The sequence below is a fragment of the Cetorhinus maximus genome, chromosome 21, assembly GCF_964194155.1.
Source record: "Cetorhinus maximus chromosome 21, sCetMax3.hap1.1, whole genome shotgun sequence".
Classification (NCBI taxonomy): domain Eukaryota; kingdom Metazoa; phylum Chordata; class Chondrichthyes; order Lamniformes; family Cetorhinidae; genus Cetorhinus; species Cetorhinus maximus.
The window spans coordinates 2,239,360-2,264,394 of record NC_135899.1 but is presented as its reverse complement, the minus strand read 5'-3'; the positions used below and the strand labels follow the sequence as shown (position 1 = coordinate 2,264,394).

The 25,035-nt window shown below is 50.4% G+C and overlaps 3 protein-coding genes across 4 annotated transcripts in view; 1 reads left to right on the top strand and 2 right to left on the bottom strand.

Moving 5' to 3' along the window:
• The window catches only part of LOC144695488 (TNF receptor-associated factor 2-like), a 498,558-nt gene that overhangs the window by 219,169 nt on the left and 254,354 nt on the right, over positions 1-25,035 (bottom strand). The gene's annotated exons all lie outside the window — the stretch shown is intronic.
• Positions 1,104-24,900, bottom strand: nfkbil1 (nuclear factor of kappa light polypeptide gene enhancer in B-cells inhibitor-like 1). 2 transcript variants are annotated; one of them, XM_078566457.1, is made up of 5 exons: positions 24,846-24,900; positions 18,173-18,459; positions 13,269-13,381; positions 10,949-11,075; positions 1,104-2,545 (listed from the first exon to the last, which is right to left on the bottom strand). In XM_078566457.1, the coding sequence occupies exons 2-5, from the start codon at positions 18,441-18,443 to the stop codon at positions 1,977-1,979; spliced, it is 1,080 nt and encodes a 359-aa protein (XP_078422583.1). In that variant the 5' UTR covers positions 18,444-18,459; positions 24,846-24,900; the 3' UTR covers positions 1,104-1,976. The 2 variants fall into 2 exon arrangements, with proteins under 2 accessions (XP_078422583.1, XP_078422582.1); XM_078566456.1 differs by lacking the exon at positions 24,846-24,900 and adding an exon at positions 20,281-20,688.
• csnk2b (casein kinase 2, beta polypeptide) overlaps positions 24,158-25,035 on the top strand; it is a 62,740-nt gene continuing 61,862 nt past the window's right edge. The window contains exon 1 of the mRNA XM_078566462.1: positions 24,158-24,344. The gene's annotated coding sequence lies outside the window, so the exon portion shown is untranslated. The remainder of the gene's footprint in view (positions 24,345-25,035) is intronic.

The window sequence follows — 25,035 nt, the reverse complement described above, 5'->3', positions numbered from 1 at the left end:
ACAGGAGCAGAAATTAAGGCCTGAAACTGTTGAACTCAATGCCAAGTCCAGAAGGGGAGGCGGCCACCCTGACATCTCAGGTACCTGCCCTGTATCCATTGGTTAGCAGGGGCTGAGCGAGTGATTGGCACAGGGTGAACCACCAGCCCCCAGAAATAGGGCCTATCAGTGAATGCATGGAGAGGTCGGGGACAGTCCTCAGCAGCTGATCTGCAGATGGAGGAATGTCAGTGAAGATGGAGGAAGACTGAGGGAGGGGCAGGAGGTGGTGGGGGTGGGGGGAGAGTTTCCTAATGATTAGGCTAGAGAGCAGAATGCTGCCGCCACAGGCTACAGAACTCATGCACTCTGCACCATCCATTCATCCTCCGGGATCAGTAAACTGCTCTCACCTGTCACTGATCTTCCTGTGCTTTCCCTATCTATTTAGCTGATGCATTAGATCTAACCTGTTGGTCTTAACAAACTACCATGAAAATCACTGATGAGTTCTCCACCAGCTTTGGCTAATCAGTGACTCCTGAACCTTAAAAACGTACGCAGTTTACAACAGAAGCCGCGTTGTTCTCAAGGGTTTAGTGCAGGCAAAGCAGGTAAAGACGTCTCTCCTGAATTTTATATTGGATTTATTTAGTGACTATCTTATGTTTAGGCCCCCTCAGTCTCCAGACATCTTCTCTTGGTCTATTAAACTTTGAAAGATCTCTAGCAGGTTTTTGGGTAAACAAGTGTCCTCTGAACTTGTGACTGGATGTTGAATCAGTTGCAAACTGGTATCCAGATCAAGAGGACCCGTGCTGAGCTTAAAGATACATAAAAAAGTATGATTGAAGGAGGTTTTGTGGCGCAGTGGGTAGTCTCTGAGCCAGAAGCTCCCACTCGGGGTTCAAGTCCCACTCCAGCACTTGATGGCCAAGGAAAGTGTGTTCATAACAGAGCCAAACAAGTTAAGTATCAACCTATAAACCTTTCCAACGCATGTCAAAGACATGTGCTAAGAGCGGGAGATTCCTGGAGTCAGCCATGTGATGGAGAGGACACGGGAGCTCCTGCCTTCACTATCTATACAACCAGGCTAACATCATGTATGTAAAAGTGACGTCACCACAGCAACTTGGGACTCTTTGGGGAGCTGGCTGGTCAGATTGGTGCCACCAGCGTGGCTTTCAATCCAAGTTTGGGAGCTGCTTCCTTGCCTCTGCGTGGCAGGGGCTTGTGGTTCTGTGGGTCGGACCTGCCTTTGAGCAGAACCAGAAGAAAGTACACGCAAACGCTGAGAATATAGTTTAATTTCACTAAACACAGTGCACAGATTAAAATCTCGCCCACAATGCGGGCAGATCAGCATGATGTCATATTAACCTCAACCCATGTGAAAAGTTGAGGCCATTCCATACCTCCCTGAGCTGAGTGCGTTTAGGCGGGGAGATGGTGGCGGAGTGGTATTGTCACTGGACTAGTCATCCAGAGACCCAGGGTGATGCTCTGGGGACCCAGGTTCGAATCCCACCATGGCAGGTGGAATTCAAAAATCTGAAACAACTTTCGAACAAACAATTCATGTCACAATTGGCTTGAAACGAAAGACACTGCAGCAGCTGTGAACAACCTGTATCGTGAGGGGCCTGTATCCCAGTGACCTCAGAACAACCCAAGGTGTCTTACAGTCAATGAAATGCTTTTGAAGAGCTGTAATGTAAGTACGGCAGCCAATTTGCACACAGTCACCTCCCACAAGTAGAAGGCTGTTTGTCCAGACGAGGCAGTTGGTCAGAGGATATGGCCAACTGGTGCTGTCAACTCCGACCCGTTGAAGCTCATGTCCCTCATCAGCTGGCCATGGTGTATCCTGGCCAATGAAAGCAGAGGAAGATCCCGCCCCACAATATCAGAGAGAGGTTGAGAGAGAGAGAGCGAGGCCCTTGAAGATGGGAAGAAACCTTGAACTTGTCCCTCCCCATGTGGCATTTGAGTCATTAGCGGACACTTTCAGACAACTTGTTTAAAGCCTGTGAGAGGGCCATCACCATGTCCAGGATTCTCTGACGGTCTGTCTCTGCCAGGCGCTCCCCACAGCGCTGGGCAAAGCGGTCGGGATGCCAGACCGCTTGCTGCTGCCGCAGGTACCGCCGGTAGGAGGTGCGCTCGCTCTGCTCCACCCCGTGGAGGATCACCGTCACCATCTCCTCCACCGTGCCCTTGGGGGCGGGCCAGGGGATGTCCCCATACGTCAGCTGGCCATCATTGCTGGCAGCCCGGCCGAAGACGTCGGCGCAGCCACTCTCGTAGCGGCGCTTGTGGCTGTGCGCCAGCTCCTCCTTCTTGCGACCGGCACGCTCCAGGTAACGCCGGTGCTCTGCCTCCAGCCGCTCCTGGAACTCGCGCTGCTCCTTTACCTTGCGCTGCTCCTCCTCCGCCGCCCTGGCAGCTTTCCCCCGATAGCCGGAGCCTGCCGCTCGGGCTCGCTTGGCCGCGTACTCCTTCGCCAGGCAGTCGGCCCAGTCGTCATACGTCTGCGGTTCGGGATCGGGCAGGAAGAAGTCCTCTGGGTCCACATGGAAGCATAGAAACAGCGAATCAGTGTGACCCAATTAACACGTGTCCCTGAACCCCCAACGTCTGTCCGGGTGCCTCCCAGCCTTACCACACCTCACATGAAGCTCTGGGGCCTGCACTCTGTCAATCCACGGCTCAGTGGGTAGCACCGTCGCCTCAGAATGTTGTCAGTTCAAGTCTCGCTCCAGGGGCTTGAGCACAAAATCCAGGTCAACACTCCAGTGCAATACTGAGGGAGGGTCTTTCGGGCGAGATGTTAAACCGAGGCCTCAGCAGCCTCTCAGGTGGACAGAGGTTTTTTTTATTCTTTCATGGGATGTGGGAAGCATTTGCTGCCCATCCCTAATTGCCCTTGTACTGAGGACTTGCTTGGCCATTTCAAAGGGCAGTTAAGAGTTAACCACATTGCTGCAGGTCTGGAGTCCCATGTAGGCCAGACCGGGTAAGGATGGCAGATTTCCCTCCCTAAAGGGGCAGTAGTGACCCAGATGGGTTTTTACAACAATCGACAACGGTTTCATAGTCGCTATTACTGAGGCGAGTCTTATATTCCAGGTTGATTATTAAATTAATTAAATTATAATACATTTATTAATTAAATGAAATTCAAATTAATTCCAGATTGATTTAATTACATTTATTTGAACTTAAATTCCACCAGCTGCCATGGTGGGATTTGAATCCGTGTCCCCAGAGAATTAGCCTGGGCCTCTGGATGACTAGTCCAGCGACATTACCACTACACCACCACCTCCCACAGTATGAGTTGAAAGAAGAGCAGGGGAGTTCTTCCTGTTGCCCTGCTGTCCCTATGCCTCAACCAACATCGCTAAAACAGGTTTAGTTGCTGTTTGAGGGAGCTTGCCACACACAAATTAGCTGCCGCAATATTTACATCACAACAAGGGCGGTATTTCAAAACAAAAACAGAATTACCTGGAAAAACTCAGCAGGTCTGGCAGTATCGACGGAGAAGAAATCAGTTAACGTTTCGAGCCTTCATGGCCCTTCGGCAGAACTGAAGCATAGTTAGAAGAAGGGAGAAATATAAATTGGTTTAAGGTGGGTGGGGGGTGGGGGTGGGGGGGGGGGAGAGAGGGAGACATTGAGGATGTGGTGATTGTGGAGATGAGCAGATAATCAAAAGATGTCACAGACAAAAGGGTCAAAGAGGTGTCGAAGGTGGTGACATTTGTCTGAGAAAAGTGCTAATTAAGAATGGAAGACAGGATATTCAAAGTACAGCTCTAGTGGGGGTGGGGTGGAAAGGCTAACAAGGTTTTAGTTTAGATTTAAAAATAATGGAAATAGGTGGGGAAAGAAGAATCTATATAAATTATTGAAAAAAGGTGGGGGGGGGAAGAAACGGGGTGGGGATGGGGGGAGGGGGAGTTTAAGATCTGAAGCTGTTGAATTCAATATTCAGCCCGGAAGGCTGTAAAGTGCCTAGTCGGAAGATGAGGTGCTGTTCCTCCAGTTTGCGTTGGGCTTCACTGGAACAATGCAGCAAGCCAAGGACAGACATGTGGGCAAGAGAACAGGGTGGAGTGTTAAAATGGCAAGCGACAGGGAGGTTTGGGTCTTTCTTGCGGACAGACCGCAGGTGTTCCGCAAAACGGTCGCCCAGTTTGCGTTTGGTCTCTCCAATGTAGAGGAGATCGCATTGGGAGCAACGAATGCAGTAGACTAAGTTAGGGGAAATGCAAGTGAAATGCTGCTTCACTTGAAAGGAGTGTTTGGGCCCTTGGACGGTGACGAGAGAGGGCCCAAACACTCCTTTCAAGTGAAGCAGCATTTCACTTGCATTTCCCCTAACTTAGTCTACTGCATTCGTTGCTCCCAATGCGGTCTCCTCTACATTGGAGAGACCAAACGCAAACTGGGCGACCGTTTTGCGGAACACCTGCGGTCTGTCCGCAAGAAAGACCCAAACCTCCCTGTCGCTTGCCATTTTAACACTCCACCCTGTTCTCTTGCCCACATGTCTGTCCTTGGCTTGCTGCATTGTTCCAGTGAAGCCCAACGCAAACTGGAGGAACAGCACCTCATCTTCCGACTAGGCACTTTACAGCCTTCCGGGCTGAATATTGAATTCAACAACTTTAGATCTTAAACTCCCCCTCCCCCCATCCCCACCCCGTTTCTTCCCCCCCCACCTTTTCAATAATTTATATAGATTCTTCTTTCCCCACCTATTTCCATTATTTTTAAATCTAAACTAAAACCTTGTTAGCCTTTCCACCCCACCCCCACTAGAGCTGTACTTTGAATATCCTGTCTTCCATTCTTAATTAGCACTTTTCTCAGACAAATGTCACCACCTTCGACACCTCTTTGACTTGACCCTTTTGTCTGTGACATCTTTTGATTATCTGCTCATCTCCACAATCACCACACCCTCAATGTCTCTCTCTCTCCACCCCCCCACCCCCCACCCACCTTAAACCAATTTATATTTCTCCCTTCTTCTAACTATGCTTCAGTTCTGCCGAAGGGCCATGAAGGCTCGAAACGTTAACTGATTTCTTCTCCGCCGATGCTGCCAGACCTGCTGAGTTTTTCCAGGTAATTCTGTTTTTGTTTTGGATTTCCAGCATCCGCAGTAGCTTTTAGCTTTTTGTTTTTATCGCGGTATTTCAAAAGTGCTTTATTTACTTCAAAGTAAAGCGCTTTGGGATGTCCTGAGGTTGTGGTATTCTTTTTTCTCTCTCGCCTAGACTCTCCCCACATTACTCCATCTTAAGGCACTATTTCGCAGTAGTGACTTCAGAACACTGGCTTCCTGGCATCATTTCCTCATCAAACACCAGTCAGCCGTTGTCAAGGCCCAGACAAAATAAAAAGCCTTTCCGTTGCCACCAAAGTTGGCTAATTCAAGGTTGGGCTGGTTTTGTTATTTGCTGGTGAAGTTGAACAGTCAAAGGTTAAAATGAAAAAAAAACTTGGCCTCAGGGTGTCCCAAGGCGCTTTACAGCCAATGAAGTGCATCTGAAGTGCAGTAGGAAATGCAGCAGCCAATTTGTGGACAGCAAGCCCCCGCAAACAGCAATGTGACAATGACTGCGCAACCTGCTTCTTTTAAAAGTGATGTTGGTTCAGGAATAAACACTGGCCAGGGCACTGGAGAGAACAGCCCTGCTCTTTCTCGAAATGATGCCACGGGGTCTTTTTTCACATTCACCTACCAGGGATGACAGGGCCTCCATTTAACATCTAGCACCTGCTGGGGGGTTACTGCACTGCCAGCGTCAGCCTAGACTTTGTGCTCAAATCTCGGGTGTGGGACTTGAATCCACAATTTTGTCACTCAGGGGAGAGAGCGCTACCCACTGTGGTTGACACCACACTCGTTAACTTGAAAGCATTTAAAAAAAAACTTGTTCATGGGATGTGGGCGTCACTGGCTAGGCCAGCATTTACTGCCCATCCCTAATCGCCCTTGTTGAGAGGGCATTTAAGAGTCAACCACATTGCTGTGGGTCTGGAGTCACATGTAGGCCAGGCTGGGCAAAGACAGCAGATTTCCTTACGCTCCCTTAGTTGGCTGGGGAAGTACATCGGTGTAATGTGTACCAAAAATGCTAATCTTAGATCTCAGGATGTAAGGGTGCAGGCAGGGGGGTTGCAGGGAATAGAGTGTTAAGAGAGCAGAGACAGGAAACATAGATTAGAATTTAGACAACCTGTGATAACAATGAAAGACAATTGCACGTTACAATGGTTGTTTACATTTGTTGCGTAGACAACAACATTCATATCAAACACAGCCAATCTTGGACTGGCAGACTCTGCCCTTGAGTTGGGGGTCAGTGTTGACTAAAGAATGACACTGGAGTCAGAGTGATGGGGGAAAAGCAAAGGCAGGAGGTTTCAAGGAGAGGAATTTCTGCATTGGGCTATAAAGGACACAAATATCCCCCTTCAGGTCACAAGAGGATGCTATTGTTAGACGCTCTCTCTGGGTCACACGATTGTCCAAGCAGATACAGAGTGCTGTGAATCAACAGCTATCAAAGTAAGACATGCAGATCACTTGTGTGGGGGACTGACACCATTTTACCTGACATGGTATTTAAGGCAGATGTAACTTTGCAACAGCTTCAGCTCCTGAGGTCCTTCAGCTGATATGATCAATGGACATTATAGCTGACTGGCTAAAAAACAGAGTGTGACTGACGCAGGCTTGTACATAATCCTGATATTGTTGCCAGCCTACTGTATATTCTTACAATGTGAACCTTCTTCCCCATTTTATTTTTCCTTGCTTGCACTCGTCAGTGACAGTGAGTAGGTTTTTTTTATAGTAATTCATGCGGTGTGCGTGTCACTGGCCAGGTTAGCATTTATTGCCCATCCCTAATTGTCCCTGTTCAGAGGGCATTTAAGAGTCAACCACATTGCTGTGGGTCTGGGGGTCACATGTTGGCCAGACCGGGTAAGGGCAGCAGATTTCCTTCCTTAAAGGACATTAGTGAACCAGATGACGATCGACAATGGTTTCAAAGTCATCAGGCTTTTAAGGAATTCAAATTTCATCATCTGTTGTGGTGGGATTCGAACCCCTGTCCCCAGGGTCTCGGGAATACAGTCCAGTGGCTTCATTAAAGGTACTTGCATCAGGCCCTGCAGTTTACAGTCTAGTAGCTGCCGCTTTGCAACTTACAGTTTTCTTTTAAATGGGGATGTTGTTATCGATGTGGCTTGCTGGGTCAATGAGAGGTTAATGGCCCTCAGCCAGGTTCTTGGGTTTATCAGGAATCAGGGGGGCTTTTTTGCTGAATGTACTTTTGCTTATATAAAGGTGGCTCTGAAGTCTCAGGAATGTATTTGTATTGACTCTCCGCATTGCTTTCAAGGGGGAGATGGACAAGTCTTTAACTGAGCCAGAGAAATGTATGGCACGGAATATAAGTGGTTCTACAAATGATACTTGGTCCTTGTGATCTCCGGGACTGGGATTGATCACCTGCTGGGGATCCGAGAGAAATTCTCCAAAATATTCTTTTCCAAAATGTCCCAGTCTATTCTTTTCTTTTAATCTACCAGGGCAATCCATGGCTGCAGAGAGGAAACAGGAAGAGTGGGGGTGGGAGGGGTTAGCAGCAGGGAGCTGGGGTAGTGAGGGGGTAAAGGGGGAGTGAGAGGGAGCTGAAGTGAATGAGAGCTTGTGGAAGGGAGTGGGAGAGCAGGAGGGTGTGAGAAAGAGTAGCAGGGAGACAGAGGTGAGATGGAGTGAGAGGGTGTGGAAAGACAGAGAGGGAGAGAAAGAAAGAAAAAGAGAGAAGGGGAAGGGGAAAGATGAGGGGGCGGGCGAGGAGGGGGTGCAGGCGAGGAGGGAGGGCGTGGGTGAGGAGGGAGGGCGCGGGCGAGGGGGGAGGGCGTGGGCGAAGAGGGAGGGCGGGCGAGGAGGGAGGGGGCGGACGAGGAGGGAGGGGGCGGGCGAGGAAGGAGGGGGCGGGCGAGGAGGGACGGGGCGGGCGTGGCGGGAGGGCGCGGGCGAGGGGGGAGGGCGCGGGCGAGGAAGGAGGGGGCGGGCGAGGAAGGAGGGGGCGGGCGAGGAAGGAGGGGGCAGGCAAGGAGGGAGGGGGCGGGCGAGGAGGGAAGGTGCGGGCGAGGAGGGAAGGTGCGGGCGAGGGGGGAAGGTGCGGGCGAGGGGGAGGGCGCGGGGGCGGGCGAGGAAGGAGGGGGCGGGCGAGGAGGGAGGGGGCGGGCGAGGAGGGAGGGGGCGGGCGAGGAGGGAGGGGGCGGGCGAGGGGGGAGGGGGCAGGCGAGGAGGGAGGGCGGGCGAGGAGGGAGGGCGGGCCAGGAGGGAGGGCGGGCGAGGAGGGAGGGCAGGTGAGGAGGGAGGGCAGGCGAGGAGGGAGGGGGTGGGCGAGGAGGGAGGGGGTGGGCGAGGAGGGAGGGGGTGGGCGAGGAGGGAGGGGGTGGGTGAGGAGGGAGGGGGCGGGTGAGGAGGGAAAAGGTGGGCGAGGGGGGAGGGGGTGGGCGAGGAGGGAGGGGGCGGGTGAGGGGGGGGCGGGTGAGGAGGGGGGGGCGGGTGAGGAGGGAGGGGGCGGGTGAGGAGGGAGGGGAGGGTGAGGAGGGAGGGGGTGGGTGAGGAGGGAGGGGGCGGGTGAGGAGGGAAAAGGTGGGCGAGGGGGGAGGGGGTGGGCGAGGAGGGAGGGGGTGGGTGAGGAGGGAGGGGGTGGGTGAGGAGGGAGGGGGCGGGTGAGGGGGGGGGCGGGTGAGGAGGGGGGGGCGAGGGGGGAGGGTGCGGGTTAGGAGGGAGGGGGTGGGTGAGGAGGGAGGGGGCGGGTGAGGAGGGAGGGGAGGGTGAGGAGGGAGGGGGTGGGTGAGGAGGGAGGGGGTGGGCGAGGAGGGAGGGGGAGAGTGAGGAGGGAGGGAGCGGTTGAGGAGGGAGGGGGTGGGCGAGGAGGGAGGGGGAGGGTGAGGAGGGAGGGAGTGGGTGAGGATGGAGGGGGTGGGTGAGGAGGGAGGGGGAGAGTGAGGAGGGAGGGAGCGGTTGAGGAGGGAGGGGGTGGGCGAGGAGGGAGGGGGAGAGTGAGGAGGGAGGGGGTGGGTGAGGAGGGAGGGGAGGGTGAGGAGGGAGGGGGTGGGTGAGGAGGGAGGGGGTGGGCGAGGAGGGAGGGGGAGAGTGAGGAGGGAGGGAGTGGTTGAGGAGGGAGGGGGTGGGCGAGGAGGGAGGGGGAGGGTGAGGAGGGAGGGGGTGGGTGAGGATGGAGGGGGTGGGTGAGGAGGGAGGGGGTGGGCGAGGAGGGAGGGGGAGGGTGAGGGGGGTGGTTAGGGTAAGAGGGAGGGGGGGGTTGGTGTGGGGGTGGGTGAGATGGAGGGTGAGAGGGGCGGTTAGGGTAAGGGGGAGGGGAGGGTTAGTGGGGGGCGGGTGGGTAAGAGGGAGGGCGGGTTTGGTGGGGGCGTGGGTGAGAGGGAGGGTGAGAGGGATGGTTAGGGTAAGCGGGGGGTTTGGTGGGGGGTGTGGGTGAGATGGAGGGTGAGAGGGGCGGTTAGAGTAAGCGGGGGGTTTGGTGGGGGGTGTGGGTGAGATGGAGGGTGAGAGGGACGGTTAGGGTAAGAGTGAGGGGAGAGTTGGTGGGGGGGGGTGGGTGAAGGTGAGGTTGTGATCCGGAACGCACTGTTTGGAGAGGGTGGTGCAAACAGAATCAATAATAACTTGCACCAGGAAACTGGACAAATACTCCAGGGGGGTAAAATTGGTGGGGTTTGGGCAAAGGGCAAGGGGAACGGAAAGAATTGGTTTTGCTCTTTCAAGGAGTGGGCACAAGAGGGTGAACTCCCTGTCAGCTCTCTGTGCTGCATCTTTCTGTGGTTCCACAGCTTGAGAAACTAACACAAAAAAACCCTGAGTGAGTGTAAAATATTCACAAACTGCTGTTAACATACACGTTGGAGCTTCAACAAACACTGCACCCCACTGAAAATAAACATGAGTCAACATCTGTCCCATTAATAGGGCGAGTGATTCATTCTCATTCAGCAGTTGCTGTAAGCATTTTTGTGGAACATTTTATGCATACTAAGAGCTCTTGTGAAGCAACTCTTGCCATGTGCGTGCTAAGTGAGATGGAAATTATTTGCTTTAATCATTAATCCCAGCCAAACCAGCTCCACAAGATGCCGGAGCTGCAGGGTAGGGTGTATGTTCAGCATACGCTAAACACAAGGAAATGAGGAGAGAGCAATGACAGGTGTCAAATGTCGTGGGGGGGGGGAGGAATTGGGAAAAGACTCAGCAGCTCAGGCAGCGCCTGGGGACAGAAACGCAGAGTCACTGTTTCAGGTGAGCCACGGTCACTGTCCTGAAACGAGACCAGCACTAGGTGATCTTTAACATGGGATAGTCACCAAGAAATCCAACAGGGAGTTCAGGAGAAACTATTTTACCCAGGGAGTGGTCAGAATGTGCAACTTATTTCCACAGGGAGTGACTGGGGTGAACAGCATAGACAGGTTTAAAGTGAAGCTGGATAAACACACGAGGGAGGAAGGAATAGGAGGATATGCTGATCGGGTTTGATGAAGAGGTGTGGGATGAGGCTTGTGTGGAGCACAGTCACCAGCAGGGACCTGTGGGCGGAATGGGCTGCAAATACTAAATAATTCCATGTTTTGGAAGGGTAGGGAAGGAAGACTTGCATTTTTATGGTGCTATGTTATTCCAGAGTGAGGAGGTCCTGTGGTGCAGTGGGTAGAGTCCCTGCCTTGAAGCCAGAAGTTCTGGGGTTCAAGTCCCACCCCAGGATTTGACGGCCACAGAAGGCAAGGCAACGTGGACTCCCTGATGAAACGGTGACACACCACCTTGGTTACTCCAGATCCCAGACCATGCAGTCCACCCAATTACCAGCGCAGCCCCAAGCCATCCCATTCTGCTCACCTTCATATCTCCCACATTTCTGGTAGAATTCATCCTCGCATTCTGCAAAGAGCTTGTGTTGCCACTCCCTGTCAGCTCGATCCTTCGCCGTGTCACTCCTCTCCTCCGCTGCGAATCCCGGGCATTGCTATTACATTTGGGGAAAAAAAAAACACAAGCTGGAACTGAGTGTGGTGGTTTTTTTGCATTCAACGCACATTTTTTTCTGTCACTGCGAATACTTTCGCATGCAATGTGGACATAAGTTTTGTGTTCATTTTCTAGCGTAAAGATGTGCGCATTGACTGTGAAATTCACTGCAAGGTCTGTAAGATATCTACAGACGCTGATCTATAAATGCAGTAGGATTAAACATAAAACATGTGTCACACCCTTCAGCCATCACAATTTGTTATCTGCCTGAATTCTGCATGCCTTTCAAGAGTTTCAATCAGAGATAACTAGCAGTCTGGAGAATCACCCCACTAAGGGGTATGGTAGCATCGTGGTTTTGCCACTGCACTGGTGATCCAGAGGCCTGGATTAAGGGCCTGGGGGCATGGGTTCAAATCCCACCATAGCAGTTGGGGAAATTTAAATTCAGTTAATTAAATACACCTGGAATAAAAAGGTAGTATCAATAATGGGGGTTATTAAATACCAGATTGTATTATAAAAACCCTTCTGATTCATTAATCTCCAGTAGGGAAGGAAATCTGCATCCTCACCCAAACTGGCCTACCTGTGACTCCAGACCCACAGCAACGTGGTTCACTCTTAACTGCCCTCTGCAACGGCCTAGCAAGTCACTCAGTTGTATTTAAGAAGGCAGCTCAGCATCATCTTCTCAAGGGCAATTAGGGATGGGCAATAAATGCTGGCCTAGCCAGCGAAACCCACATCCCATACATGAATAAAAAATAATTTTACAAACATGTGAGTGGAATTTATCAAATTAACTCAATTTTGTCAAAACTTCCCCCTTTTATTGGTTCCTTCTGTATCTGTGACTGACATCTTACATAGAACCAGGAGTGGGCCATTCAGCCTGACGAGCCATTCAATTAGATCAAGGCTGATCATCTACCCCAAGCCACTTTCCTGCACTATACATATCGATTCCATATCCCTTACAAGGTTGAAAATAAGGTTTGTGACATTAAGAATTAAAAAAAAAATATCTGATTTCACAATAACTCGAATTACCGATTAGATTTATTGTTTATAGCTTCATTCTTATCTTCATGAAGTCTCACCCTATCCAAAATACCCAGGTTTCAGAATAATTCTTCAAAGATCCATCAATCTATTAGCTGAAGACAACCATAACTTGTATTGAAAGCAATGCAGAAAAACACTCCAAGGTGCTTCATAGGTGCACCAACAGGTACATTTGTCACTGAGTCACATAGGCTATTACAACAGGTGACAAAAAGCTTGGTCAAAGAAGTCGGTTATAAGAAATTACCTAAAGGAGGGAGGTGAAGAGGCAGAGAGGATTAAGGGGGAAATTCCAGAGCTTAGAGTCCAGGCAGCTGAAGGCACAACCGCTAATGGTTAAAGTGATTAAAATCGGGGACGCGCAAGAGGCTGGGAACGGAAGAGCGTGGAGATCTCGGATGGATGTTGGGCCAGAGAAGGTTACAGAGATAGAGAGGGATTTGAAAGCAAGAGTGAGCATTTTAAAATTGAGGCTTTGCCGTACTGGGGGCCAGTGCAGGTCAGCGGACACGGCGGGGGTTGGGTGTTGGAGGTGGCAGTGGTGAGTGAACGGGACTTGTTGCGAATGACACTACAGGCAGCACAGTTGCTGACGAGCTTGAGTTTACAGGCCCATCATGCTGTCACTTGCAGACAGTTTATAAACTCTGCCCCTGCCTGTGAGTCGCAGGATGCAGCAGTTGACAATTACACAATGTGGAGCTTGAGGAGTCGAGTCTTACACTTGTTAAGACATCCCTGCAAACGCCCCTTACTCAATGGCAACTCAATGCGCGCTGTTAGATTTTCACAAGTTGCGTCAGGCTTTCTGGCTGCTGTTTATCAGTTTGCCAGGGAAATGCTTCCAGGCTGGAGGAAGAAGGCTTTGCCCAGTGGCTCAGGCCACTGTGAATCAACCACTGCGCCATACAAGTCAGCAGGTCAATGGGTTCCATTCTCTAGATTGCGCTGAATTGACTCATCTCATCCCAGGCAAGGCCGGGCTCGGTATCAGCCCCTCCTGCAAAACATGAAGTGCGCTCAAAATCCAAACTCGGGTCAAATTGTTCATGCTGGAAGGCCATGGACGTGGGAAGGAGTCGGAGGCTAGCCGGGGATCACTTTCAGAAATCATGATTACCTGGTACTGCTTCATCGACCTCAGCCAATCTCTTGCACTGACTCCATCCTCATTGAGCACGTCCATAGCGGCAGGGCAACAATTCCTCAGAGGAACCACGAGATCTTCGAAGACTGGGCAGAAACACAGCGTGTGCAATTAGACATTAGAGCTCTTTGCAATCTTATAGCCGCGGGTCAGAGGGTAGCCCTGGCGCCACCGAGTCAGACTGGTGCGGGTTTGAGTAACGCACAAAGACTTCAGGGCTCAGGGCAAAGTGTAGGCTGACACTCGCACTGCAGTTTCAGCTGGACGGACAAGAGGCCACAGCTGGAATTATGTACACAGTTCTGGTCACCACATTACAGGAAGGACATAATTGCTCTGGAGAGAGAGCAGAGGAGATTTACAGCCAGGGCTGGAAAATTGCAGCTATGAGGAAAGGTTAGGTAGGCTACGGTTGAGGCTGAGGTGTACAGGATTATGAGGGGCCGAGGTAGAGTAGACAGGAAAGACCTGTTTCCCCTAGCGCAGAGGTCAATACCAGGGGGCACAGATTTAAGGTGATTGGTAGGATTAGAGGGGAAAAACTTTTTCACCCGGAGCGTGAGGGGTGTCTGTAATTCGCTGCCCAGATTGGTGGCTGAGGCTGGGATGCTCAACTCATTTAAAAGGTACCTGGATCTATACCTGAAGTGCTGTAACCTGCAAGGCTACAGACCAGGTGCTTGAAAGTGGGATTAGAGTGGGCAGCTACTTTCTTCACTTGGCGCAGACACGATGGGCTGAATGGCCTCTTCCTGTGCCATAACTTTTCTGTGGTTCTAAGATCCTTCACCCACTATTTCAAAGAAAGCTGAAGACTGGTGTCCCCCTCCAACATTTATCCTGTAACCAACAGCACTAAAAATGTTATCTGGTCATTACCATACAGCAATTTGTGGAATCTTGCTGTGCACATACTGGCTGTCTCATTTCCCAACAATCAACACTCCAAAAAATGCTTCAGTGGGTATGAGGCAGGTTGCACCGCCCCACGTAAGAAGTGAAAGGTGCTACGCAAATGCAAGCCTTACATTTTTATTCTCCGAATCCTCTCATTCCCAACCCCTATATGGGGCTTGCTTCAGTTTGCAGTGCAGGTCACAAAGCCAAGCCCAGGGACCTGCTGTCACTTTGTGCAGCACAGTGCAGGTCACAAAGCCAAGCCCAGGGACCTGCTGTCAATTTGTGCAGCACAGTGCAGGTCACAAAGCCAAGCCCAGGGACCTGCTGTCACTTTGTGCAGCACAGTGTAGGTCACAAAGCCAAGCCCAGGGCCCTGCTGTCACTTTGTGCAGCACAGTGCAGGTCACAAAGCCAAGCCCAGGGACCTGCTGTCACTTTGTGCAGCACAGGTCACAAAGCCAAGCCCAGGGACCTGCTGTCACTTTGTGCAGCACAGTGCAGGTCACAAAGCCAAGCCCAGGGACCTGCTGTCACTTTGTGCAGCGCAGGTCACAAAGCCAAGCCCAGGGACCTGCTGTCACTTTGTGCAGCATGGTGCAGGTCACAAAGCCAAGCCCAGGGACCTGCTGTCACTTTGTGCAGCACAGCACAGGTCAGAAAGCCAAGCCCAGGGGCCTGCTGTCACTTTGTGCAGTGCAGGTCAGAAAGCCAAGCCCAGGGACCTGCTGTCACTTTGTGCAGCGCAGTGCAGGTCACAAAGCCAAGCCCAGGGACCTGCTGTCACTTTGTGCAGCACAGTGCAGGTCACAAAGCCAAGCCCAGGGACCTGCTGTCACTTTGTGCAGCACAATGCAGGTCACAAAGCCAAGCCCAGGGACCTGCTGTCACTTTGTGCAGCACAGTGCAGGTCACAAAGCCAAGCCCAGGGACCTGCTGTCACTTTGTGCAGCACAGTGCAGGTCACAAAGCCAAGCCCAGGGACCTGCTGTCACTTTGTGCAGCGCAGGTCACAAAGCCAAGCCCAGGGACCTGCTGTCACTTTGTGCAGCATGGTGCAGGTCACAAAGCCAAGCCCAGGGACCTGCTGTCACTTTGTGCAGCACAGCACAGGTCAGAAAGCCAAGCCCAGGGGCCTGCTGTCACTTTGTGCAGTGCAGGTCAGAAAGCCAAGCCCAGGGACCTGCTGTCACTTTGTGCAGCGCAGTGCAGGTCACAAAGCCAAGCCCAGGGACCTGCTGTCACTTTGTGCAGCACAGTGCAGGTCACAAAGCCAAGCCCAGGGACCTGCTGTCACTTTGTGCAGCACAATGCAGGTCACAAAGCCAAGCCCAGGGACCTGCTGTCACTTTGTGCAGCACAGTGCAGGTCACAAAGCCAAGCCCAGGGACCTGCTGTCACTTTGTGCAGCGCAGGTCACAAAGCCAAGCCCAGGGCCCTGCTGTCACTTTGTGCAGCACAGTGCAGGTCACAAAGCCAAGCCCAGGGACCTGATGTCACTTTGTGCAGCACAGTGCAGGTCGCAAAGCCAAGCCCAGGGACCTGCTGTCACTTTGTGCAGCACAGTGCAGGTCGCAAAGCCAAGCCTAGGGACCTGCTGTCACTTTGTGCAGCACAGGTCGCAAAGCCAAGCCCAGAGACCTGCTCTCACTTTGTGCAGTGCAGGTTACAAAGCCAAGCCCAGGGACCTGCTGTCACTTTGTGCAGCACAGTGCAGGTCACAAAGCCAAGCCCAGGGACCTGCTGTCACTTTGTGCAGCGCAGGTCACAAAGCCAAGCCCAGGGCCCTGCTGTCACTTTGTGCAGCACAGTGCAGGTCACAAAGCCAAGCCCAGGGACCTGCTGTCACTTTGTGCAGCACAGTGCAGGTCGCAAAGCCAAGCCCAGGGACCTGCTGTCACTTTGTGCAGCACAGTGCAGGTCGCAAAGCCAAGCCCAGTGACCTGCTGTCACTTTGTGCAGCACAGTGCAGGTCACAAAGCCAAGCCCAGGGACCTGCTGTCACTTTGTGCAGCACAGGTCGCAAAGCCAAGCCCAGGGCCCTGCTGTCACTTTGTGCAGTGCAGGTTACAAAGCCAAGCCCAGAGACCTGCTCTCACTTTGTGCAGTGCAGGTTACAAAGCCAAGCCCAGGGACCTGCTGTCACTTTGTGCAGCACAGTGCAGGTCACAAAGCCAAGCCCAGGGACCTGCTGTCACTTTGTGCAGCGCAGTGCAGGTCACAAATCCAAGCCCAGGGACCTGCTGTCACTTTGTGCAGCACAGCACAGGTCAGAAAGCCAAGCCCAGGGGCCTGCTGTCACTTTGTGCAGCACAGTGCAGGTCACAAAGCCAAGCCCAGGGACCTGCTGTCACTTTGTGCAGCACAGCACAGGTCAGAAAGCCAAGCCCAGGGACCTGCTGTCACTTTGTGCAGCACAGTGCAGGTCACAAATCCAAGCCCAGGGCCCTGCTGTCACTTTGTGCAGCACAGCACAGGTCAGAAAGCCAAGCCCAGGGACCTGCTGTCACTTTGTGCAGCACAGCACAGGTCAGAAAGCCAAGCCCAGGGACCTGCTGTCACTTTGTGCAGCACAGCACAGGTCACAAATCCAAGCCCAGGGACCTGCTGTCACTTTGTGCCTCAGTGTCTGCTCAAACTTTCCGATCCATCTGGAAAAGAAAGTGGAAGATTCGCAGAGATTCACCCATTGAATGTTAGGGGGCGTACGTTTCAAAGGATGGGCCACCAGGGCACAGGGTGGATTTGATGGCTCGATGGGTAAATGCTTCGTCAGTTGTGACAGCGAACCTGGTTGGACTGCAGATACAAACTTCAGTGTGTGCTGAGTTAATACATCACTATGGTGCAGTAGGACAGGTCCAATTAAAGGCTCCTCTTCCCAATGATTAGCCAATGTCCTCTACTGGGGTGAACAAATCAGACTGAGACACAAAATCAGGCTGGCTGGTGCCTGCTGTGGGTAACAGAATAAAGTCACCTCATGGGATGTGCTTCTAAGGATTCAGGTACATTACAATGACAGACTGAAGCTTAAACCCACAGCAAGTCAAAATGTACATGACCTATTTGATGGGGACAGTGTAGAGGGAACTTTATCTCTGTATTTAACCCCGTGCTGTACCTGTCCTGGGAGTGTTTGATGGGGACAGCGCGGAGGGAGCTTTACTCTGTATCTAAACCCCTGCTGTACCTGTCCTGGGAGTGTTTGATGGGGACAGCGCGGAGGGAGCTTTACTCTGTATATAAACCCCTGCTGTACCTGTCCTAGGAGTGTTTGATGGGGACAGTGTAGAGGGAGCTTTACTCTGTATCTAACCCCGTGCTGTACCTGTCCTGGGAGTGTTTGATGGGGACAGTGTAGAGGGAGCTTTACTCTGTATCTAACCCCGTGCTGTCCCTGTCCTGGGAGTGTTTGATGGGAACAATGTAGAGGGAGCTTTACTCTGTATCTAACCCCGTGCTGTACCTGTCCTGGGAGTGTTTGATGGGGACAGTGTAGAGGGAGCTTTACTCTGTATCTAACCCCGTGCTGTACCTGTCCTGGGAGTGTTTGATGGGGACTGTGTAGAGGGAGCTTTCCTCTGTATCTAACCCTGTGCTGTACCTGTCCTGGGAGTGTTTGATGGGATAGTGTAGAGGGAGCTTTACTCTGTATCTAAACCCCTGCTGTACCTGTCCTGGGAGTGTTTGCCGGGGACAGTGTAGAGGGATCTTTACTCGGTATCTAACCCCGTGCTGTACCTGTCCTGGCAGTGTTGGACAGGACAGTGTAGAGGGAACTCTATCTAACTCGTGCTGTACCTGCCTTGCTGTGCAGTGCCTTAAGCTGACAGCGGTAGTCAAAAGGGGAAGCATTCCTTTCCATTCCCCATCCCCGGCATCCCTCACTTGGATAAAAACAATATTCAGGTCCAAGATCTCAGCTCGGATTTTACACTTCAAGCTTCCGTCTCCTTTCATTCCAGACACGACATTACCTCTCCCTCCTTTCTTCACTGCCTCTCTGGCCGCCAAGTGCAGTGGAGTGTTTCCCTTCTGGTCCTGGGTTAAAGGGTCAGCTCCATGTTTCAGCAGTAACCGTGCGGCCACGTCGTCTCTCCGCGCACAGGCCACGTGCAGAGGGCTGCGGCCCTTCCGTCCAGCAAACGTCACCGCCAGCCCGCGATGCTTGCGGAGGTAGGACTTCAACTTCAGCACGCTCCCCTCCTCCACATAACGCAGCAACTTCTCCTGCTTCCGGGAGACCATGGCAATGGTCAAAGCCCTGAAATTTCAAAAACATAAAGGGTAAATAGCCTTCTGCAAGAATAACCAAGGTGGCACGAACAATCGACAATCGGCTTCAAGGGGAACAGTGTGTGAGAGGCAGACTGCAATTGTTTACACTGAATTTAGGATTCAGAAATGGGACCAGCCCAACCAATCAGTCCTACAAACTATTCAGTACAGAAACAGACTATTCAGCCCAACTGGCCTATGAACCCACGTTCATGCTCCAGATAATATTCCTCCCACCCTTTGTCATCTAACCCCATCATCATATCCTCCCATTCCTTTCTCCCTCATGCGTTTATCTAGCTTCTCCTCGAAAGCACCTATGCTGTTCGCTTCACCTGTGGTAGCGAGATCCATATTGCTAATTATTCTCCAGATAAAGAAGTTTCCCCTGAATTCCTGATTGGAATTACTGGTTGCCATCTTATATTTATGGCCCCTGGTTCTTTGTCTTCCACGCAAGCGAAAGACAACTTCTCTACATCTCTATCAAACCCTTTCATAATCTACCAGGTCAATCTTGTCTTTTCTAGAGAAACAGGCAACAAACTGATCAGCTTTTCCTGACAGGTGCAACCTCTCAGTTCTTGTATCATTATAGTAAATCTCCTTTTCTTTTCTTTATTCTTTCATGGGATGTGGGCACCAATGGCAAGGCCAGCATTTGTTGCCCATCCCTAATTACCTTCGAAGGTGGCTTGCACAGCCACATTGCTGTGGACCCAGAGTGACATGTAGGCCAGACCAGGTAAGGATGGCAGATTGCCCTTAATGAACTGGATGGGTTTTTACAACAGTCGATGATGGTTTCATGGTCACTATTACTGAGTCTACACTTGCATAAAAACTGTTAAATCTCCAACTTCAACCAGTTCGGATGAAAGTCCCTGAAACATTAACACTATTTATCTCTCTGCAGATGCTGTCTGACCTGTTGAGTGTTTCAGCATTTTTTTTTTTTATATTCCAGTTACCTCCCAGACAGGGAATAAGGGAGTCTGGGGATGAGAGTTAATACATAAATCAGGTCAAATATTACTCAGGTTGGTTCTCACAAACTGCCTACCCATCAAATCAATGCTGGTCAGGACTTAATAACTGCAATAATATAAAAGCAAAATACTGCGGATGTTGGAAATCTGAAATAAAAACAGAAAATGCTGCAAAAATTCAGCTTGCCTGGCAGCATCTGTGGAGAGAGAAAAATCCCAATGCCCTGCTCTCCCCATAATCGCTTCCTCTGGTTCCAATACTGAATCAATTTTCCCTCAAAAAGCTTTCACGTTCTCTACCCAAACCACACCCCGTGGCAAAGCACCCATGCCTCAGTAACCAGGTATACGAAGAGGTTTCCCTGAGCTGCATTCCTCAACCCTTTGTGAATAATTTAAACTGGTGGCGGCCACAACACTTACTCAATCCCCAACCAGGGGAAACAGTCCTTCATCATGAGCTCTATGAGAAGGCTACACCGTTTAATCATTAACTTCCCCATAAATTTCCAAAACAAACTTTACAAGGCAATTGCTGCCAGACCTGCTGAGTTTTTCCAGGTAATTCTGTTTTTGTTTTACAAGGCAAACAATGGCAGCTTAATTAAATAGACACTATAGATATGCACACAAGGACCAGGCTGAGGAGGAGGAAGCAGAACAGGAGACAAAGGGCATATCTTGACACCTCAAACCCATTCCCCGCGCCTCTTCATCTTATGGGGTAGAGCTATCGCTTATCAAAGTTTGAATGGATTTTCAATCGCAGCAAAAATTCCAAACTCCGCTTCCAGTCAGAAATAAGCCCCAGGTCTCACCCAAGTGTGCAGCTCCGTGGACTAAAACAATATTAACATGACAAGTACACGTGTGGGCAGCTAATACTGGAAACGCATTTGGCTATCAAGGTGAAAAGGGTAACCACAGGCTGACAGAAAGTCACTGCATGTGGAGGATGCTTGTTGACCTCTCTCCTGAGGGGGATGGATTTTACAGCAGGAACACTGGTCCTCCGCTCAATGAGATCCGGGTGAAACACGCTCCTCCTCCTGTACTGTTCCCGCGGACACAGTCAGGCAAAACTGATGGAAGAAAGAAGCAGCAGCGCTCAAAACCCAGCTCACAATTCAAGAACGATGTGGAACTGGCACAACACACATTTGCTTTGAAAAAAATAAATCACATACACGCAATTAAACATTGGAAATATTTAAACTTATTAACATATATGTGCATAATAAAGGAACAAGTTTCATATGGTTAAAAGGTTTACATTTGAGAAATTGCATATAAAATATATATATCATGAAATAGATACTTTATACAAACATAGGAACTATAGATAATATCGTTATATTACATAAATAAAAATATATGAAACTACTATACCTATATATGTATACAACTGTATATAAAACTTTAAATATTTACAACTATATATTTGATATATAACTACACATATGGAACTATATACATTCAAAAGTACATATAAATATTGCAATAACAACAAGAACCTGTATTTACATAGAATAAAAACAGAAAATTCTGAAAAAACTCAGCAGGTCTGGCAGCATCTATGGAGAGAGAAACAGAGTTAACATTTCGAGTCCGTACAACCCCTCTTCCGAGCCACATGGACTCAAAACATTAATGTTGTTTCTCTCTCCACAGATGCTGCCAGACCTGCTGAGTTTTTCCAGCATTTTGTTTTTATTTCAGAGTTCTAGCATCCGCAGTATTTTGCTTTTATCTTTGTGTTTATATAGCATCTTTAACATAAGAAAATGTCCCATGGCACTTCACAGGAGCCTTATAAAGCAACATTCAACACAGGTGAGGTGAGGACAGGGAGTCAAACACTTGATCAAAAAGGTAGGTTTTAAGGATTATCTTAAAGGAGAAAAGGGCATGGAGAGGTTCAGGGAGGTATTTCCAGAAGTCCAGGCCCAGGCAGCTGAAGGCATAGCGGCCAATGGTGGGACAATTAAAACTGGAGATGCTCAAGAATCCAGAATTAGAGGAGCGCAGATATCACGGAGGTTACAGAGATAGGGAGGGATGAGGTCATAAAGGGGTTTGAAAACAAGGGTGAGAATTTTCAAATCAAAGCGTTGCTTAATCGGGAGTCAATATGAGCATAGATAACTTCCCCAATATCACACGTAACTTATCTTCTGTGAATGCCAGTTTCAAATATGAGGGCACTATGGCTTTGCCACATCCGTTTCTCTGCAATGTCCACACGTTTACTTTCCAACCAAGATATTGGGCAGTGGTCAGGGGTTGAAACCATGACTATAATTACTACCCCCGCCCCCCCCTCATTTGTTTACTCAAGAATGTATTTGGAAATACAAAATTATTTTGCATTGAATGAGTCCAAAATATTTATTTTCTTTCACTGCTCTCCTAGTCCTTGCCAACAATCTTCCCCGCTTTAATTCTACCCAAAAAAAACAGTTTCAATGGGTATGCATCTCAGAGTCAGAACTCAGCACTATTCAGCATGCATTGCCTGATTTTGCCCGTGCCTTGGCTCATCTGCTGCGGAGACCTTCCTCCGTGCATTCTCCAAATGTTCGTTACCTTGAGACTTGACCAATCCAACACAATCAGGGCTGGCCTCCCACATTCTACTCTCCGTAAACTTGAGGTCATCTAAAACTCTGCTGCCTGTGTCTGAAGTTGCACCAAGTCCGGTTCCCTTATCGCCCCTGTGCTTGCTGACCTACATTGACTCCCAGTCAAGCAACGTCATCCCTGTTTTCAAATCCCGCCTTGACCTCGGCCCTCCCTATCTCTGTCATCTCTTCCAGCCCCAGGACCCTCTGAGTTACTTGTGCTCCTCTAATTTTGGGCTGCTGGGCATTCCCAATTATAATTGCTCCACCATTGGTGGCTGCGCCTTCAGTTGCCTCGGCCCCAAGCACTAGAATTCCACCTCTCTACCTCAATAAAATATTCCTTAAAACCTATCTCTTTGATCAAACTTTGGTCACCTGACAGAATACCTCCTCATGTGGATTGATGTCATACTTTGTTTCATTCTCCTTCTCCCTGGCAGTCCCTTGGGATCCAGGATGACTTGCTTCCACTCTGGTTCAGGGGTCCTGAGATGGCTGAGAAGTCCAATTTGCGATCTGTAGACTCTGCCACATGCTGGGCAGGCGGTGGAGCACAATGCTCCTGGTCTTATTTCTTATGTTCTTGTACAATTTATTCCAGTATAATTGCACTCTTATATATTACAAAGGATTAATTGTATATACAGCAGAGAAACAGGCCTTTCAGCCCCACCACCCTTTGCCGATGTTTATGCTCCACTCGAGCCTCCTCCCATCTTTCCTCATCTAAATCTGTCATCATAACCTTCTATTCATTTATCCCTGAAATGCATTTAAGGGGAGGCTCGACAAGCATCTATACTATTCACTTCAACCACTCCCTATGGTAGCAAGTTCCAAATTCTAACCACTTTTTGGATGGAGAAGTTTTTTATGAATTCTCTATTGGATTTTTTGGTGATGACCTTATATTGATGGGGCTCTAGGTATGCTCTTTCCCACAGTAGGAAGCTGTCATGATGATAGCTGACTTTGTGTGTGTGTGGATTTGAGTATTCGGTACTATATGGTACTTGGATTGGATAACACTCTGTATTACATATGGGGTCACCTTACCTGGGTGGGGGGTAGGTTTGAAGGTCAGATACATATTAGGGAGTTAGCCAGCATGGCAGATTAAATAATGTTGTTCTCAGTTAAATCTGTGACTTCAAGTGTTGTTCTTTCAGCCTGAGATGTGACAAAAACACTCGCTTGGTGTCCACTTTGTCAAAACATTTCATTATTTTAAATGAATACTCTTATATTCAAGTTTCTAGGCCTCAGCTAATAAAAGCAAGTATCCCTTTTTTTATTTGTTTGCGGGATGTGGGCATTGCTGGCTAGATCAGCATTTATTGCCCATCCCTAACTGCCCTTGAGAAGGTGGTGGTGAGCTGCCTTCTTGAATCGCTGCAGTCCATGTGGTGTAGGTACACCCACGGTGCTGTTAGGGAGGGAGTTCCAGGATTTTGACCCAGCGACAGTGAAGGAACGGCGATATATTTCCAAGTCAGGATGGTGAGTGGCTTGGAGGGGAACTTCCAGGTGGTGGTGTTCCCATGTGTCTGCTGCCCTTGTCCTTCTAGGTGGCAGAGATCGTGGGTTTGGAAGGTGCTGTTGAAGGAGCCTTGGCGAGTTCCTGCAGCGCATCTCGTAGATGGTACGCACCGCTGCCACCCTGCGGAGTGGCTTGCTCGGCCAATGCAGAGGGCAGTCAAGAGTCAACCATGTCGCTGTGGGTCCGGAGCCACAGGGTAGGCCAGGCCGGGTAAGAATGGGAGATTTTGTTCCATAAAGGGACATGAGTGAACCAGGTGGGGTTTTTAAAAAATAATCAACAACAATCGATGATGGTTTCGCAGCCGCCATCGCGGAGTCTACGCTTTTATCCAGCAGCCAGCTCCCCAGGACATGAGGTGACTAGTCCAGTGGCATTAGCACCACGGCAGCAACTCTACAACGAGTAAGAAAGTGGTTGCAGTTTGTTCTTCTCTGGGGAGGATGGAGTGGAGCCTGAGGCCTTGTTTCTGGTTGTCAAGGGGGGGGTGGGACTGGTTGCTAAGGCATCGTCACTTCCGGGGGGGGCGGAAGTTGGGCCTGGCTGGAACCGGGGTGCCCGAGGGCGCGGACTGAGGACAATCCGGGGAATCGCGGACCCTGTCGCTGGTTTGCCAGAGAGTCCCAAACACACACAACACAGACTGAAAGACAAAAATCTATATACACATATATATATATATATATCTTTAAAAAAAAATCAGCGACTCTCCTGACCGGTAAATCTTTTATCAATCTTAATGCATTTGGTTTTTGCTTATGTCGCCACAAACCCTCGAATGGAAAATGCTAGCGATTTAAATCGGAGAGCGGCGTTAGCTAAAGAAGGTAGAAAAAACACGTTTGGGGGAGAGAGGGGGGTGGGAAGGGCGAAAAAACAAAGCAAAGGGAGATCGAACGGACTTTTTCTCTCGGTGGGGGGGGAGGGGGGTCGGCGAAGCCTGTCTGACTAGGCCGCGTTGCTAGGGGGAAGGGGGCGTAAGCGACGGGGAGATGGCCCCGCCTCCTTCTCCCGTCATCCAATCGGAAACCCAGGCTGCTGAGGGCGGCGGGCACAGATTGGTCGCCGCCGCTGTCCATCATACCTCCCCACCCGCGTTATGGTGGATGGAAAACTTTTTATTTTTCTCTCTACATACACATATATATATAGATATATATGTCTAATTTGTGCGGAGACGACGATAAGATTCGGGTTTAAATTCTAATTCCGAAAGTACCGGTCGTGTCGATCGCTTCAATCGGGAGCCGGTTCCGCGAGCGTCCGTTGGTCGGCGGCGGCGGAACTGGGGGCGAGACAGCCGCGTTGCATGACGGAGGTTGTAGTTTGCGGCTGCGGAAGCGACGTCGACGCCGGACTACAGATCCCGGCGTGCGGTAGGCTGGCAGCATTCTCCCGCGCAAGCGCAG

Coding starts and splice junctions, on each gene's coding strand:
- nfkbil1 (XM_078566457.1), bottom strand. CDS start 18,443: ATGGTCTCCCGGAAGCAGGAGAAGTTGCTGCGTTATGTGGAGGAGGGG. Junction 11,076..13,268: donor GGTCGATGAAGCAGTACCAG/GTAATCATGATT, acceptor CAAATGTAATAG/CAATGCCCGGGATTCGCAGC. Junction 2,546..10,948: donor GAAATGTGGGAGATATGAAG/GTGAGCAGAATG, acceptor ATGTGGACCCAG/AGGACTTCTTCCTGCCCGAT.